Source organism: Heterocephalus glaber, unplaced genomic scaffold (assembly GCF_053883595.1).
Source record: "Heterocephalus glaber isolate CG9 unplaced genomic scaffold, H.glaber_assembly_v1.0 deba00001532, whole genome shotgun sequence".
NCBI classification, from domain to species: Eukaryota; Metazoa; Chordata; class Mammalia; order Rodentia; family Bathyergidae; genus Heterocephalus; species Heterocephalus glaber.
The window spans coordinates 2779199-2797111 of record NW_028258330.1 but is presented as its reverse complement, the minus strand read 5'-3'; the positions used below and the strand labels follow the sequence as shown (position 1 = coordinate 2797111).

Genomic DNA, 17913 nt, shown 5'->3' with positions numbered 1-17913 from the left:
TGTTTTTATGAGTGTAAAGTGTTATAAAGAATTAAATTATGCTGCAAAATGACCAGATGCTATTTATCTTGACATTTTAATTTTGGTTAACAAAATTAGAATTGGAAGCAAACTAAATCTTAAGCAAATCTTAACTTAAAATTATATTTAAAGTCTGGATCATTGAGACGAAGGGGAATGTGCTTATGATTTGTTTTGGTTTCTTTGTACTTTCTTTGAAACACTGTAGGCAGCAGCAGGATTGAAAAAAGCTCTCAGAGAGGAGTGTGAGGCCAGCTTGGCTGTTCACAGTGATGAATCATGCAGCTCGCTATCTCTTCTCCACGATAATGCTGGGATAAAGAGAGAAAAACCCAAATTCTGGCTCAGCAGTCTTCACACAAGGGACCAAGGTAACTGCTCTTAGAGAGTGTCCACAGCAAAAAGGCTTTCAGAGTCAAGGTGACATCTGGTCTCACAGCACACCTCTAAATACCGCTGGCTGCAGGAATGAGAAACCTAATAGTAGGTCTATACTTCTGTTCAATTTCTAATGAAATAGGTGTTTAAATTATGCAACTTAAACCTAATCACTTGGCAGGAGATCATTTTGACCCCACAATTTGAAGATAATTCCATTAAAATGATTCCATATTGTGCTGTGAAGTTTTTTATATTACTTAATAGAATTTACCTATAATTTTATATGTGCTTTTTAATTTTAATGGAACCTTATCAAAGTCTAAATAATGAATTTATGCCCCAAAATTCAATATTCCATTTTAGTATCCAGGAATCATATTTTAGCATTATTGCTAGACATGCCAGTCTTCTGTGTGTTTCTCACAGCCTGGGCTGGTCCCTGCCCTGTAACTTCCAGGACAGCTGTGAGTTGCTCACAGAAAGTATTGAGAAGTTAGTTGGTTTATGTGCCCAGCATTTGTGGCTTACTTGTCCCATCCAAATTTGCAGATAACAAAGGAATACGTTTTTGTTACCATGTGTTTGCTTTTCAGAAGTTTCAAGTGGCTGTGACGATGAAAGCAAACAAGAAAGCATGAGTGCAAAGGTGCCAGTCACAGGTAAGGTGACAGATGCCTGATATCTCCCAATGAAGGGTGCAGTCTTGTATAATCAGGACATTCTAGGTGAGCGGTTTATGGCCTTCATGAAGAGCAAGTGTATTCCATTGCTGCCTGCTGGAGCAGAGGTCAGACAGAAGAACATAGTGCCCATGCCTAGGTCGCATAAACTAAGGTGGCAGATGACTGTGTCCAGGGAGCTCCTCATTGTGATGTTACCAGTCCACACCTGCAGCCTTCTCCACCACATAGCTGTTCAGCACCTCCTGGGCAGGCTCCCCAGGGACACCAAGTCATTAGCCTGCAGGCTGGAGATGCTTCTGACTTCACTCCTTTCTTTCCAGGAGTAGCTGAAGGTGCATCACTAAAACAAGAGCAGAAAAAACATGCCACACAGGAAGCTCACCTATGCCTCAGTTACAAAGCTGGTCTAGCAATTTGAAAATTTCACCAGTCGGACTTTATCAAGACCTGTTAAAATTTCTGAATATGTGTTATATGTGTTCAGATGGAATCTGAATGATATCATTATAATTTTTAGGTTTAGAATATCAACAGCAGCAATTAGTATTCTGAACAGAGCCCTATTTGTTGTACATCTAAATTTATTAGTACCTTATTTTGTAAAGTGGTGTGCGGCTTCGTTATGAATGCAAAGGTCTGACTTTAAATATTTATACAAGTGACTCCACCCTTGCACTGAGGAGGCAAGGCATGCATCTGCATATGTGCCATGTTGTTCTTATTCTCAAGCAGAAAAGAGCGGCTTACTTTGTGCAATACACGGCATGATGATTAATTCTTTAAACTCATGTTTCTGTGAAGAACTCTGGTTTTGAAAAAAGAGTTTATAGTGGGGCATGACTATGTATTTTATATATCAGATAATATGTCACTCCAAAATACAGAAATTTTCTTTTCTTTTAAATATTTTCCCCCACTGATGTTTATTGTGGTTTTTATTCTTCATTTTGAGAAAACTCTGGTAGGGTCCTCTCTTATTTTGATTAGTAGGCGAAATGTAGACAATCTCCAACTGCAGGTAATCGAGAAGTCACTCACATGCCTTCTCCTTGCATTTATCTTTGAATACAGAAGTACCAAATAGCCTCTGCATTTATTTCAGTTAAAATTACAAATTCTTACTGAAAAGAAACCAGGAAGTGACCTAGTATCCATTCTTACTTCTCTAGTCTCCCTTTCTGTGAATAGGTGACCCTCCAAAATTAATGCAAATGTTATTAACTCAGAGACTTCCTTTCTAGGGAAAGTATAGGCTTCAGAGCTTTCCCTCTCCATGCTGAAGAAGTGCCTAGAGGTAGTAATCAGGGCTGTTAGCCATTAAGATTTTATAAGGATTCCTAATCCCAACAACCAGTAGTTGGCAGTTTAACCTTGTAGTGTTGTATGGAAAAGTATTAGACATAAAAAACAAAAACTTGGGCTGGGGATTTAGCTCAGTGGTTCTCGTGCCTCCTTGCAAGCGCAAGGTCCCGAGTTTGATCCTCGGTACCAAAAAAACCCAAAAAACCTTGGGAAACACAAAAGAAACTTAATAAAGAAACTCAGTAAATTTGTTGGAGCCTTGCTGTTCTGTCCATGCAGCCAGGTTCATCCTTCTGTGCCCCCTCCTCCGACTCCCATCAAGCTCGTATTTGAGGGCCCCCAGCATTTCCGCTCAGCTCAGCATAGTATTGTTGCTGTGTCAGTCATTCAACTGCTTTGGTCTCTCAATTTTTGACCATCATCCCCTTAAGTTTTTGTGTCTGGCATGGCTTTTGATAGAGTAAGGCAATTGTGTAGGTAGGTCGATTTAAGATAGAATCTGTTCACCCCCTTGTAATAGTTCTCTTGCCATTTCCTGTTTGTGTAGGTGCCTGTTGGTTGTGCTTGCATGGGTGGCATTCCTTCTAGAATATTCCAAAGAAAAGGAATATTCCAGAGGCTATCCCTTGAGGTTGAGGAAATGAGCAGTTGAGCCTGGACATGGCATCAGCCAGTGCTGTCTTTCCCCTGCTACTCTGGGGTTTTTTTGTTGTTCTTTTATTGGTACGTTTTAGGTATACAATTAGTTTACATTTATCATTAGGTGTTTGTACCTGTACATGATGAATCTTGGTTCTTACTTTTTCCCCATTACCTGTGCACCCTTCACCCCCTCCATCCTTCCCTATTTACATAGACATCATTTCCATTTTTTTTTCTTTTCTCATAGTTTTTCCTTTCCTGTTTTCCTTTCCCCTTCCCCTCCCTTCACCCCTTCGTCTTTCTACCTTTTTTCCTATTTCAAATTATCAATTATTAATTTTAATGATTTTAACCCTTGTTTACACTATCAGTTTCTCACACTAGAGAAACTATTCAGTATTTACATATGTGTGTCCTATTTATTTCACTTAAGAGTATGGCCTCAATATGCATCCATTTAGCTATAATGACTCTGGTTTTTTGTTCTTTATGGCTGAGTAGTACTCCATTTTATAAAAAAAACACATTTTCTTTTTCCAGTTTCCAGTTGGTGGGCACTTGGGCTGCTTCCAAGCTTTAGCTATTACCAGCTGTGCTGCTATGAACATGGGTGCATATATATAGCTGTGGTATGATTCTTTTAATTCTTTTGGGAAGATCCCCAGCAGGGGAATAGCTGGGTCAAATGTGACCTCTAGCCCTAGTCCTTTGAGGTATCTCCATACTGATTTCCACAGTGGTTGCACCAGTCTGGACTCCCACCAACAATGGAGAAGAGTTCCTTTCTCCCCACACCCCCACCAGCATTTGTTATTGGTTGATTTCTTGATAGCAGCCATTCTTTCTGGGGTGAGGTAGAATCTCAGTGTTGTTTTCATCTGCATCTCTCGAATGACCAGTGATGTTGAACATTTTTTCATATATTTGTTTGCTGCTTTTACTTCTTGTTCTGAGAAATGTCTGTTCATTTCAGATGCTTATTTTTGAACTGGGTCTTTGAATTTGGAGGGGTCTGATTTTTTTCAGTTCTTTATATATTCTCGATAGTAGACCTTTGTCTGAGGTACAGCTGCTAAAAATTTTTTCCCACATTGTAGGTTGTCTCTTAGCTCTGTTGGTGGTTTCTCTTGCAGTGAAGAAGCTTTTTAATAAGATGAGATCCCAGTTGTTGATTCTTTGTGTTAGCTCCCGTGCTTCTGAGGTTTTGTTCATGAAGTCTTTGCCTATGCCAGTGTCTTCAAGAGTTCTACCTAACTTACCTTCCAGCAAGTTTAGTGTTTCTGTCTTAATATTTAGATATTTGATCCACTTCGATCTTAGCTTAGTGCATGGTGATAGGTATGGGTCTAGTTTTAATCTTTGGCAGGTTGAAATCCAGTTTTTCCAACACCATTTATTAAGTAGGCTATCTTTCCTCCAATGATGGTGGTTGGCTCCTTTGTCAAAGATGAGGTGGCTGAGTATGTCTGGAGTTGTTTGTGCATCTTCTAATCTATTCCACTGATCTTCAGGTCTGTTCCTTTGCCAGTACCATGCTGATTTTATCACAGTAGCTTTGTAGTATAGTTTCAAGTTGGGGATGGTGATACCCCCAGCCATGTCTCTGTTGCTTAGAATTGCTTTAGCTATTCTAGGTCTCTTATGGTTCCAAATTAATTTTTGGATTGTTTTCTCTAGTTCTGTGGAGTATATTGTTGGAATTTCAATCGGCGTTGCATTGAATCTATATAGTAGTTTTGGAAGTATGGCCATTTTCACTATATTGGTTCTTCCTACCCAGGAGCAAGGGATGTCTTTCCATTTTCTTGTATCCTCTTCGATCTCTTTTTTCAGACTGGTGTAGTTTTCAGTGTAGAGGTCTTTTGCTTCCTATGTTAGATTGATTCCTAGATATTTCAATTTTTTGGATGCTATTGTAAAAGGAATTGTTTCCCTAATTTCTCTCTCAGTGAGTCTGTTATTTGTGTACAAGAAGGCTATTGTTTTTTGAGCGTTGACCTTATATCCAGCTACTCTACTGAATCTGTCAATTAGGTCTAGAAGGTTTTTGACCGAGTTTTTTGGGTCTTCTATGTAAAGTATCATATCATCAGCAAATAATGACAGTTTAACTTCTTCCTTTCCTATCTTTATTCCTTTTATTTCGTTCTCTTTTCTAATTGCTGTGGCTAATGTTTCCAGAACAATATTGAACAGGAGTGGAGATAGTGGGCATCCTTGTCTTGTTCCTGATTTTAGTGTGAAAGTTTTCAGTTTTTGACCATTTAGTATGATGTTGGCTGTTGGTTTTTCATAGATAGCCTTAATCAGGTTGAGATAAAGACCTTCTATTCCAATTTTGTGTAGGGTTTTTATCATGAATGGGTGCTGGATTTTGTCGAATGCTTTTTCTGCATCTATTGAGATGATCATATGGTTTTTGTCCTTGACTCTGTTAATATGGTATATTACATTTATTGATTTATGGATGTTGAAGCATCCTTGCATCCCTGGGATAAATCTGACTTGGTCAGGATGTATGATCTTCTTGATGACCTTCTGTATTCTGTTTGCCAGAATCTTGTTGAGGATTTCTGCATCTGTGTTCATTAGGGAGATTGGTCTATAGTTCTCTTTTTGGGTTGGGTCTTTCCCTGGTTTTCTAATCAAAGTAACACTTGCTTCCAGGAATGAATTTGGAAGTATTGCTTCCCTTTCAATTTCCTTGATGAGTTTAAAGAGTAGTGGCAATAGTTCTTCTTTAAATGTCTTATAGAATTCAGCAGTGAAGCCATCTGGACCTGGGCTTTTCTTCGTTGGTAAACATTTTATTACATTTTCAATTTCACTCATTGTAATTGGGGTGTTTAGAATTTCTATATCTTCTTCATTTAACTTTGGCAATTCGTATGTATCTAGGAATCTGCCGATTTCTTTTGTGTTTTCCATTTTATTGGAGTAGAGGTTCTTGAAGTAGGTATTGATGATCCTCTAGATTTCTGTTGGATCTGTTGTGACTTCACCTTTTTCATTCTTAATTGCATGTATTTGTGCCTTTTCTTTCCTTTTTTTTGATAAGGTTGGCTAAAGGCTTATCGATTTTATTTGTTTTTTCAAAAAACTCTTTGATTCATTGATTTTTTGTATTGTTCTCTTAGTCTCCATTGCGTTGATTTCTGCTCTAATCTTTATAATTTCCTCTCATGTACGAGCTTTAGATTCGTTATGCTCTTCTTTTTCTAGCAGATTGAGGTTCTGCATTAGGTTATTTATCTGAGTTTTCTCTGTTTTCCTAATATGGGCATTCACTGCTATGAATTTCCCGCATAGAACTGTTTTCATTGTGTCCCATAGATTCCTGTATGTTGTACTGGCATTTTCATTTACTTGTAGAAACTGTTTAATTTCTTCTTTAATTACTCCTGTGACCCACTGGTTATTCAAGAGGGTGTTATTCAGTTTCCATGTGTTTGTGGGAGTCTTGCGGTTTCTTATGTTATTGATCTCCAATTTTATTGCACTATGGTCTGATAATATACAGGGGGTAGCTTCAGTTCTTTTACATTTACTTAGATATGTCCTGTGAGCTAGCATGTGGTCTATTCTGGAGAATGACCCATGTGCAGCCAAAAAGAATGTGTATTCTGATTTTGTGGGGTGGAACACTCTGTAAACATCTCTTAAGTCCCCATTTGTTCAGTAACTTGGTTCAGTTCTAGAATTTCCTTGTTAACTTTTTGTCCAGATGATCTGTCTATTTGTGATAGTGGGGTATTGAGGTCCCCCACTACAATTGTGTTAGTGTTTATTTGGTTTTTCGTGTCCATTAATATTTGTTTTGTATAGTTGGGGGCATTCGTATTTGGTGCATATATATTTAGGATTGTCATCTCTTCCTCTTGGATTGTTCCCTTCACAAGGATGCAGTGACCATCTTTGTCTCTCTTAATTAGTTTTTGTTTGAAATCTACTTTGTCTGCAAATAAGATTGCTACCCCTGCTTTCTTCTGGGTTTCTGTGGTGTGGAGAACTGTTTTCCATCCTTTTGCTTTCAGTCTGTGAGTTTCTTTTTGAGTTAGGTGTGTTTCTTTTATACAGCATACTGTTGGATTTTGCTTTTTAATCCATTCTGCCAGTCTATTTCTTTTGATTGGTGAATTGAGGCCATTAACATTGATGGTTATAATTGAGAGATATTGATTTATCCTTGTCATGATGTTTTACTTTTGTTGGCTCTTTTATTTCTTATTTTTTTCCCCTTTCCCTTTAGTGTCTTACCTTGCCTGGTGGCTTCCCTCTGATGGGCCTCTTGGAGTTGTGACCTTCATTGTTTTTTTCTAGGATATTGTTTAGAATTGCTTGTAGTGCTGGTTTGGTGTTCATGAAATTTCTCAGGTGTTCTTTGTCGTGGAAGTATCTAATTTCCCCATCAATTTTGAAAGACAATTTTGCAGGATACAACAGTCTAGGTTGGAAGTTATTTTCTTTTAGGGCTTGAAATACTTCACTCCAGGCTCTCCTTGACTTGAGGGTTTGTGTTGAGAAGTCCGCTGTGATTCTGATGGGCCCTTTGTAGGTGATTTATTTCTTTTCTCTAACTGCTTGTAGGATTTTGTTTTTCTTTTGGGTTTCTGGGATCTTGACTATTATATGTCTAGATGTAGATTTTTTTGATCATGGCTAGTTGGAGTTCTATATGCCTCACTTATCTTTATGTCCAATTCTCTACCTCTGTCTGGGAAGTTTTCCACTATCACTTCTGTGAACAGTTTTTTTATGTCAATTGTTGCTTTCTCCTGTTTTTTCATACACTCCTTACAGTCTTATGTTATTCTTCTTTGCATCGTCTAGCAGTTGTTGGATTGATTTCTCGTGGTCCCTTACTATTTTTAAGAAATCTCTGTTTTCATGGTCCCTAATTGTGATCCTGTCTTCTATATCTGATATTCTGTCTTCAGATTCCCTTAATCTGCTGTGGATACTTTCAGTGGAGTTTTTGATCTCCTGAATATCTGTTTGAATCTGTTTCATAGATTCCATTTCTTTCTTATGTTGGGCGATCATGGTTTCCATTTCTTTCTTATGCTGGGTATTCATGGCTTCCAACATGTTTCTGAGCTCATCTATTTTTTTATCTGTTTCTGTTCTCGATCCTCTAATCATGTCTTTCACTCTGCTCACCATCTCTGTAGATATCTGGGAGATTATTTCTGCTTTGAAGTTTTCTAGAGCCTCATTCATCTGTTTTGTTACTTCCTGTGCTATCAGTTCAGAGTATCAGGGTGGTTGGTTATCAGACTTTTCCATCTCATTTCCCCCGGGATTTACCCTTGATAGAGTGGAAGTCTGTGTTTGTGCCTTGCTTAAATGTCTTCTCATTTTTGTTTTTGGTACTGTCCTTGGTTTATCTCCTGTGTTGATAGTTTGAAATTGCTTATTGTAGGTATCTTTGTTGCTTGTAATTAGAACCCTTATGGAATGATTGCTTCTCAGAGGTGTCTTCCAGATATAGCTGGTCTTTAAGGTTTGAGTCTCTAATAACTCTAAGGCTATCTCATTTTCCTATACTAGGAAGGATCACTGACTAGATCAATAACAACACCTTAGTCCAAGTGATACAGTCAGCAACACCATTGCATCAAGTACATCTTCGAAAATGACATTTTGTGGTAGTTATTAATCTATCACCTTTAGCTGTGTGAATTAAATCAAGATCGAGGACCAACCCAACATATAGTGAATAAACTCTTCAATATAACAACTTTACCCTTGGGGATGGGGAGTTAGAAAGGGTTGGAGAGGGAGGGATAGATAAGTAGAAGGATAGAGGAAGGTTAGCAGTAAGGCCAGAGGACACAGGCGAGAAGGAAAAAGAGAATAATAGGAAAATAAAGAACTCCAAATGAGGGCCAGAACATGGACAAAAAGGGAAGATGAACAATGTGGGAAAGCAAGAGAGTGAATGTAAGAGAGAGAGAAAGGAAAAAGAAAAGAAAAGAGAAAAAAAGGAGAAAAATATTTGCAAAGAGAAAGAAAAAAGAGAAAAAAACCCAATAATACTAATTTTGGGAATAAAAAATAAAAATGAAGATGAAGAGCCTCTTTCAGGGTATGTCTCTGTTGTTACAACAGACAATGTGGGTAGCAGTGTGGAGATCTAAGTCAATGAGTCTCAGCAAGCCAGTCTCAGACCTGTGAGATTCAGGGAGATTTCTGGCTGCAAGTTCCAAGTTGAGCTCCCTGTCCTCCTGTAGGGTTGAACTCTGCAGGGTTGTATTGCAGGTTCCAGCTGCCCTTCCCCTGAAGATAGTCCCAGTCCTGATGGGAGGTGAAGATGACTGCAACTTACCCAGTACAGTGGTCTGGTGGTCCGGTGTCCTCTGTGTCTTTGTAGTGTGGAACCATGTGGCAGTACAGAGAAGAGGCCAGAGGAGCGCAGTGGGGAGGGGGGGTGTCCAGTGGATCGCTGCTGGGGTGCGGGCTGGATGAGCATGTTCCGTGCGACTCGCAACCTTGCCGCGGCGTCCGCAGACCTGCCTGTCCGCTGCTCTGTTTCTTTAGCCCATAGGCCTCTGTACAGGAAAAGCAAGTCTTCTACCTGACAGGATCATCTTCAAGTTCAAAGAAACCATGTGGAAAAGTGCTGAGCAGAAACTAGACATTCAGTACCTACCATCTATGATGTGTAATAACTCTCCTATGAATATTGGAAGCATGTTTGGTCTCTGCTGGTTTCCAAGTCCTTATTGTCTCTACACCAGGGACATGAAAGGAACTTCATGAAACAAACTCAACAGAAGCAGGGATAGGGATGCAGCTGAAAGAGGTCCAGGCCCTCCAGTGCAGTGTTCTCCCTCCCCTGAGAGTGGGAGCCACCTAGGACCAGGACCAGGACCAGCCCGGGCATGTACTGCTGAGATGCCTGGGACAGTGTGTCCCTATGGTGCCGCTTATTTAGTTTCTGCAAGGAGTTTCCACTTGAGGAAACAGTTGATGGTCTGAGTCCCGAAAAATGTGTACCTACCAAAAAGGAATCTTGAAGAAGTTTCAGGAAATGTTTGGAACTTCTAATAAGTCCTGTGAGGAAACACTAGATGAATTCCTAGAAAGGTAATGGAGCGGCTCCTGGGATCCCACTGGGCAAGGCCAGCCATCTCTTCCTAGGAGGCCTTACACCCTCAGCAGCGACCCATGTGTGCTCCCAGCTAGGAACATTTTAGACCACCTGGTCACCCGGCAGCAGCCCACCCTCAGGCACTGCCTCTTCAGTGCTGCTGGACAGTGCAGCATTTCCCAGAATGTGTGCTGTGCAGCATTCCACCCAGGAAGTACATGAACAAATACATGTTTTGTGCCAAGCCCTGAGTGATCTCACTCTCACCCTCCAGCATACCGAATGCATAGGAGCAGAGTGGAGACTCAAAGATCACTTCAGGAGAGGACTGTTTAAAAAGCAAATGGCTAGAGTTTCAGCTAACTTCCCTTTGTTTGAAATGGGGCCCTCCTGTTAACAGCCAGCAGAATAGATGTGCTCTGGGCAGTGCTGAGGGACACACACAAACACACACACACACACACATACACACACGTGAAATGAAAGATTTTGAACACCATGAGTCTAATGGGGTCAGTTTTCTCAGTGGAGTTAATATTATTATATGCACTGTGGTTCTGCTTGGTGGTAGCCTCCCCTGGGACAAGACTGGTTGCTTTCTAATGAGACTCTGGTGTGATGTAGGCATTGAAAGCTCCTTATCAAAGCCACTCCCCGAGTTGGCCAGAGGTTGCCTCTGTCATTTGCACCTGTGCACAGGGGCTTTCTCTCATTTGGGTCCTCTTGTGGGCCACCATTTGCTCTGCAGCAGTTCCCCAAGAGAAGCAGGAGAACAAGGGGCCAAGGTGAAGTCAGGGTAGTCCAGGAGGCTAGGCTGAGGGAGCCTTGAAGTGACCCCATTCTCAGAGATGAAGGTTGTGGGGATGTTCAGCCTGAGAAGAGGGTACCATAGCTGTCTTTAAGTATGTGAAGAGGCTGCTGCATACTTGGTAGAGCATCTACCAAGAATAATTACAGAGTGTGGTCAGGGACAAAAGAGCTGTAGAGCTCCTCATTGCACCAGAACCAAGCACAGTGTCTCTCAGGTGTGAGCATCCATGCTGGGTTTGGGAACCCCGCAGGACATGGCTATTTTAAGAGGGCTGGGGGTGCATTCTTGTTTCTGGGACTTCAGATATTCCTTCTGTTGCCAAGACTGTGATTCTGATCGTGCTGAAGGAATCACATGTGCCAACATTCCTACATCTGTATTTACCCTTCTTACCTGCTTATCACCACAAAACTCAGGTCTTCTTGGGAGAGGGGCTCATTCTTAAAGCATCTATTCCTAAGGCATCTGTAAGTTTTCCGGGCCAAGATTCACATGGAACTGGCTCCTGTCACATGTCTACACCCACAGCCAGTGTGAGTGCTTCTGCACCTTGGGGTCAATTTCATTAGCACCATCTGCCCCTCATGTTCTCACTTAGGTAACCAGGTAGAAATCAACAATCAACTCTGATGTCTCAGAATACATGGTCTCTGTATATAATAACATATCATTCGCCTATGTAGCTCCCCTTTTCTTGGGCTGTATCCTGGGGTGGCAGGGGCAGAAAATACCTGGTTGCTCCCCTCAAGAAGCCCCCAGCATTTCTGATCTTCATATGGTCCCATAGGCCCAATATCAATAACTCATCCTGTAGTGGTCAAACAGTGGCTCCGAGAGGTTGTGTCCTCCTTGGGCTATGTGGCCAGTATGTTGGAGTTAGAATTGAGCTCCAATTTTGGATTGGATTGAAACTCTGAGCTCCTCCTGTTCTGCAGGCTGCCTCTTTCCTCTTACCAGAAGGGCACCTGGAGCAAGATGGTAGGCTTGGCTAAGCACAAGTGTGTGTTGTAACAGAAGGTGACCTCTGCAGGGATGCTGTGGAGAGCAAGGAGGAGCAAAGCCAAACCTTGCCTTTTTCGAAGGCCTAGCCTGGGGAGCTTCCCAAGTCCCGGTCATGTGAGAGAAGCACCTCTGGAAGTGAGCAGAGGAGTACACTGCCTCTGCAACCAGTGTGGGCCTGGAAACACACAGGCAGGAGCACTGCAATGCTTTCCAAGACCACAGAAAAACATCTCCAGGTGGGCTGCTCACATCCTCACAGTTCAGGTCCCCACATTGGCAGTTTTATTTGTATTCGCATTCTGTTTCCCTTTCAGCCAATGACAGAGCTTATACTAAATGTCATCAAATCCAGCACCTGACAGTCTGGCACACAGTGGGTACTTATTTTGTCAAATGAATAAAAATCTGGATATTGAGGAGTTTCTCTAAATGCTTGTTGATTCAGGCCAGAATCCTGTCTCACTCACCCCACCAGCACTTTCCCACCCCACGTGCCCATCCTGGCAAAACTCATCTCCTTAAGCCCCATGTGAAAAGGGCCCTCGGCTTTTATCTCAAGAGGATTAAGCCTCTAAGAATGTCCATTCAGTGCTCGTTCTCTGACACCAATTCTCCTGGTCAAGCTGTGTGGAAAGTGGCTGCTTGCTGGGCGTTCCTCAAGGACAGTCTGGAAGCTGAAGCATTTCGGGTCATGCTAAGCCAGCACCAGAATCTTTCCAAGGATCGGCCTGCATTTGCAGGGTGCTACTCGGAGTTGTGGTCACTGCCTCCCCAGACTTTATCACTTCAGTTTGATACCAAATTGGAAAAGGGTCATCATTAGTGACTGGATTTATCCTGGAAGAAAAGACCACAGTGACAACTGAAGTATAGTGGTGGGTCATCTCCAGTACCAAGACTGCTAAGAATATGCTTCACCTGCCTTATCCCCAGAGTGCTTACTGATGTCAGTCAGTGGAGACATAGGGAACCATATACATTTGTGAAAAACCAGGGAGCCAGTGTGTGCTGTGGGATTGTCCATCACTGTCCACATGGCCCTGTCTCCAGGGCAGGGGTCAGCCATGGTGCCTGCAACCCACTGCTGGTGATAGCACACATCTCCATTACAATGTGTGGGGGTCAGGGGCAGGGTGTTATTCAATGTGGGCATTAAAGAGTTAAGGATACCTTTGTGAGGGGAGCTGCTGATTGGATGGTTCTATATCCAAGGACATGAAAGTCTCTGTAGTGGCTGCACAGTAGAGTTGCAGGTGGAGTTCCCACATCCTTGACTGTTTACATCAGCATCCCTGGGTGAGAACCCAGGCATAGGCGTTTTGTAACATATCCAGGTGAATTCCAAGGCTTGGGGAGAAAATTGAGAGAGGAGAGGTCAGGGTTTAGCTATTCTGAAAAGATCAGAGTCATTATTTTTCTAGGGCTGATTTAACAAGGTACCAGAAATTTAGCCAGCTGCAGTGGTACATGCTTGTTGTCCCCACTACGGGCTGAGGCAGGAGGAAGGTTTAAGCCTAGAAGTTCAACACCAGCCTGAACTATATAGCAAGACTGTGTCTCAAAAGACAAAGAAAAACAGTTTAAAGCTGGGGAATGTAGCTCCATGGTAAAATGTACACTTAGCATGTATAAGGCCCCAGTTTCAATCCCCAGTTTGGAGGAGTCCAGGGACTGTTTATTATAAAATCAAGCCTCTGATCAGGATTACTCAAGCTTTGAAAACTGAAGGGTTCCATTAGTGTGAGAGTTGAAAATGCACCTCCTGGTATTAAACAGTGTTTGGTAAGTATTTGTCAGAGGTGCAGCTGTTCCTTGGTGTACACAGCGGATTGGTTCAAGGATCCCTGTGGATAATAGAATCCATGCACTCAATTCCCTTACATAAAATGGCTTGCTATTTGCTTAGAATCCAGAACACATCCTCCCATAAACTTTGAAATCATCTCCAGATTATTTGTAATACCTAATACAATGTAAAAGTTACATAACTAGTTGTTAATACTGTATTGTTTTGGCAATAATGACAAGAAAAAATGTCCATAATATTAAGTATACAGATTAATTTTTCCCTAATATTTTCAGTCGAGTTGGTTGAATCTGTGGGTGTAGAACCTGAGGATACAGAGAGCCAAATGTAGTACCCCCAAACTTTCAGTTCAGCTTGGGAGTGTTTGTAAAGCTCATGTACAAGCCTGCCACTTGTTTTTGGTGTAGTTCTTGAGTTGCTACTGTCATTAAGACAGTCCTGCAAATCTGTATTTTTGGTGCAGCCTTGGCAGCTCTGTGAATTAGGATCTCACTTCTCAGGTACCAGCCCTCTGGATGAGGCTGCAGAGAGAAACCTGGCAAGATTTGCAGGCCTGGGACTGCTGGCAGGGTTGGGTTTATCACAGGAAGTCTGGAGGTGAAAAGTAATTCTCATCATGGATAAAAACATGTGTCTCACACTCACATAGACTTACAGCCTTTAAAAGAAAGTTCTAAAGATAGAAGAATTTTCCGTGTTTTTCAGAATTTAAAAAGCACCCATACCCTAACATTTTCTTATTTTCATTTATGTACCTTATCAAGACAAATGTTTTCTGGATTTCTAGTAATACTATTTATCTTTTGAATTAATTAAAGAAATATATCTTATATTTTTACTTCGTTTTGCAAAAGCAACTACCTGGGTTTGCCACATCAACACATCTAGTGGAACATTTAAAAATACATTTTTAACATGTGTAGAGCTATGTGGGAAGTAATGGCACTAGGAAATCCAGTGAACAGAAAGTATTTCTCAAATTAAATTTTAAAATTTCTACCCACTTTGTACAGGAGTGTGCACTTTCTTTCTTAGTGGGTTCAAGGTCACTTTTTCCCAGCTCCAGTGATAGTATTGTTTGTCTCCCTTTGTTCCTCCCTCTCCAGCCCAAGTCTTCTTTTTTCATGAAGAATTTCTACAAAAGCAATGGGCAGATCCTCTGCCTCAGACACCCCTTAGAGGCTGGTGAGCACGCATTTATCTGGCTCTTGTAATGGGTTGTTAAAAGCACTTGTTCATCAGATATTTTCTTTTTCTTTTTATTTGTAGATTTAGAAGTATTTTAGCAGGTGTACATTTGCATATAAAAGAGAATAAAAGATAAGAAGTTGAGGCTTTTTCTTTCTCCTCTTCTTAACATCATCTCTCTCCTACCTCCCTGTACTTAATGTGTTTTCACTCTTTCTCTAGCCAGTTCTAATTTTTAGATACAAAGTGCATATCAAAAAGAAAACAATAGTCTCAGTGATCTTCAGCACGCTGCTGGATGACTGTGCCTGGGCAGCTTATGTAACAGAGTAGGGGAAATAGGTTCACTGGTCATGTCATTAGTGTGGACTTAGCAGACAGGGTGGATTTTAATCTTCTCAAGCTGGACACTGCATGGGTTGGGGCCCCTGCCTTGTTTCATGTTTTCAACTGTAATATTCTCTACTTTTAAACTAAACTCTGACACAGATTTGAATAGAGTAGATGCTTGACAGAGATTCAGAACTGAAAGCTGTAGGTTGCATGTGTGTTCTTTCTGTGTCTGAGAGACTGTTCCAACTGAAAAGAAGTGGGTGCTTTAGAAACATTTGTTTTATGTAATCGTTTTCATGTTCAGTAATTTTCTGAGAGTTAACATTACTAATGGGAAGAAGCGTTTCCCTGGAGTTCTGAGACATAAGCTAGAAGGTGAATAATGGCTACCTTGTCCACAAATTTTTAGACTTGTGGCTAAGAAGACTGAATTTTTTTCCCTTTGGAGGGAAACTTTGTCCCTTTGTCATTGATAGAAGGCTAACCTGAACTTCTAGATTTGTGACTTTTGTTCCTTGTTCATTCATTAAATAACTGTGATTGAGTAAGGCAACACAGGGTAGCTTTTATTTTTCTTTTCTTTTTTTTTGTTTTTGAGACAAGGTCTCACTGTGTGACCCAGACTGGCCTCAAACTTGTGATCCTCCTGCCTCAGCATCCCATGTGCTGGGATTACAGGTGTGCACCACTCGAATGCAGCTTATAACTGCTTGATTTGTTCCTGTCCCTTTTCCTTCCAGAAAAGCCTGGGTCTGAGTCGACGTGAAACTCATGTCCATTGCTTTTGTTCTTTGCAACTTGAAGTTAGCATCCTTCTAGGCTGTTTCAGGAGGCTTTCTGAATTGTTTAAGAGCCCCTAGCAAAATATGTACTTGCCACCAAAGAATGGAAAACCTGGTCCGTTTGATACAGACAGCTACTTAACAATCCCTTGGTGTGGTCCCAGGTCGCAGCTCCTTCAATGAGAAAGCTTTTCCAGGGTCCGGCTTGGATCCTTTGGCTGCAGAGTACCCTAAGTATTCTTGTGCCACTTTTAGTAAACATAAAGATTGCTCACTGACAGCTTGTTTCCAGGTTGCAAATGTGTTCTGTTTAAATCCTGTAGTGTCTTACATATTTTTAAAACAAAGGAAAAGGCTGGAGTCTGGTGAAACCAGGCTCACTTCCCCACCTGGAAGCTTTGGCTCAGGCCAGGGAGCAGCTGTCCCTGTGGACAGGGTGCACTCCCCAGCTGCATCTGGCCAGAGTCCTCTCTGTGTGGGTGTCTGGGTGGCTTCACTGGTGTCTTTGCTCACAGACCCACTCATGCTTGTGTACCTCGTTTGCAGAATCTGTGTCCTTGAGCCCATCCTCCCTGTGCCAGCCTGTGTGGCCTTTAGCCGCACCTGATTTTTTGAAATCAAGGCCCATTCATCCTGTTTTCTCTATCTGGATGGTTTCCCAGTGTGGCAGTTCTGACTTACATCTGGACAGCCTGTGCTGGGGGGACATTCCAGTCTGATTCAACTGACATGATTGTGTGTTTGTGGTGCTGCCTCAGTTACTGACTGTTGCTCTCTGCAAAGGACAGCACTTTATCCTACACCTTTTAAACTTCTCTCTGTCCTTAAAGCACCAGAAGCAGCCTGTGCCAGGGCTGTGGGTGGCACTGTGCCTAGCAGTCCTTAGTCTTGAGTTGCAGGTCCTGACTCCTCAGGTCAGGGCAGCTGCGTCCCACTTGGAAATTGCTTTACTTTGGGTGGCCTTCAGTGGCTCTGATTGGCAAAGGCTGCAGCAGGCCCAGGAGGCCATGCCAGTGAGGGGCCTGGGTGGGATGGAGCCAAGAGTGAGCTACCTTCCCACCACTCTCCAAACCTGCACACTCAGGTACCCATGAAGGAGAAGTCAGTAACAGGGCCCAGGTCGTGCAGGAGGAAGGGAAGGAGACCAGGATGGGAAGTGTGGGGAGCACAGAGTGTTAATCACAGTCAGTTCTGCACATTGGTGATTTCCTCCTTGCTAGATTGAGACCATCATGATATCATCCGTCTCATTTATGATTGAACAGATGCCTGATGCCCTGTCTGAAATCACCTTGCACACCAGCTTGATGTTTCTCCTTCTGAATGTCTGTATGCTTCTGTTGACCAATAGCTGCTCCATTTTTATTCTTAATTTTGTTTCTATCTTTGTTATCTTTTCTTTGACCAAATAAGTTTAAATGAATGCAGAAATGACATGTGGTTATTAAGACTTGTATCCTAAAAGCTAAAAAAAACCTTTGGTTGATTTTTATGGAACAAAAGATATTGTCATGACTAATGATTCTTTAACTTTAGAGTTTACTGCTGTCTCTCCTCCCCAGGTCACCTTCCAGCATAGGTGGGTTGCAGGTGATGTCACCACACCAGCCGCAAAGAAGCACTTTCAGTCCCAGGCCACAGCTCATGTGGCACAGACACACAATGCACATACACATTACACATGTGGCACAGACACAAACAACATATACATGATACAGACATGTATACATGTTACACACGTGGTGCAGACATGCACACACACATACATGTTACACAGACCAGTTCTTTCCCTTGTGCATATGCTACAACTAGTATTTTCTTTGTTAAATTTTTAAAAAGTACTAGTTCCATCACACCAAGCTGATTTC

General features: G+C 41.7%; 1 protein-coding gene across 3 annotated transcripts in view; it reads left to right on the top strand.

The window, feature by feature from the left end:
- Kiz (kizuna centrosomal protein) overlaps nt 1-17913 on the top strand; it is a 102163-nt gene that overhangs the window by 71060 nt on the left and 13190 nt on the right. For 2 of the 3 annotated variants that reach the window (XM_013070755.3, XM_021255124.2), the window contains exons 8-9: nt 230-392; nt 996-1061. In XM_013070755.3, the coding sequence (XP_012926209.2) occupies nt 230-392; nt 996-1061 (229 nt within the window). Of the gene's footprint in view, nt 1-229; nt 393-995; nt 1062-1405; nt 15942-17913 lie in introns of those variants that run through there. The other variant, XM_013070756.3, reaches the window with a different exon arrangement.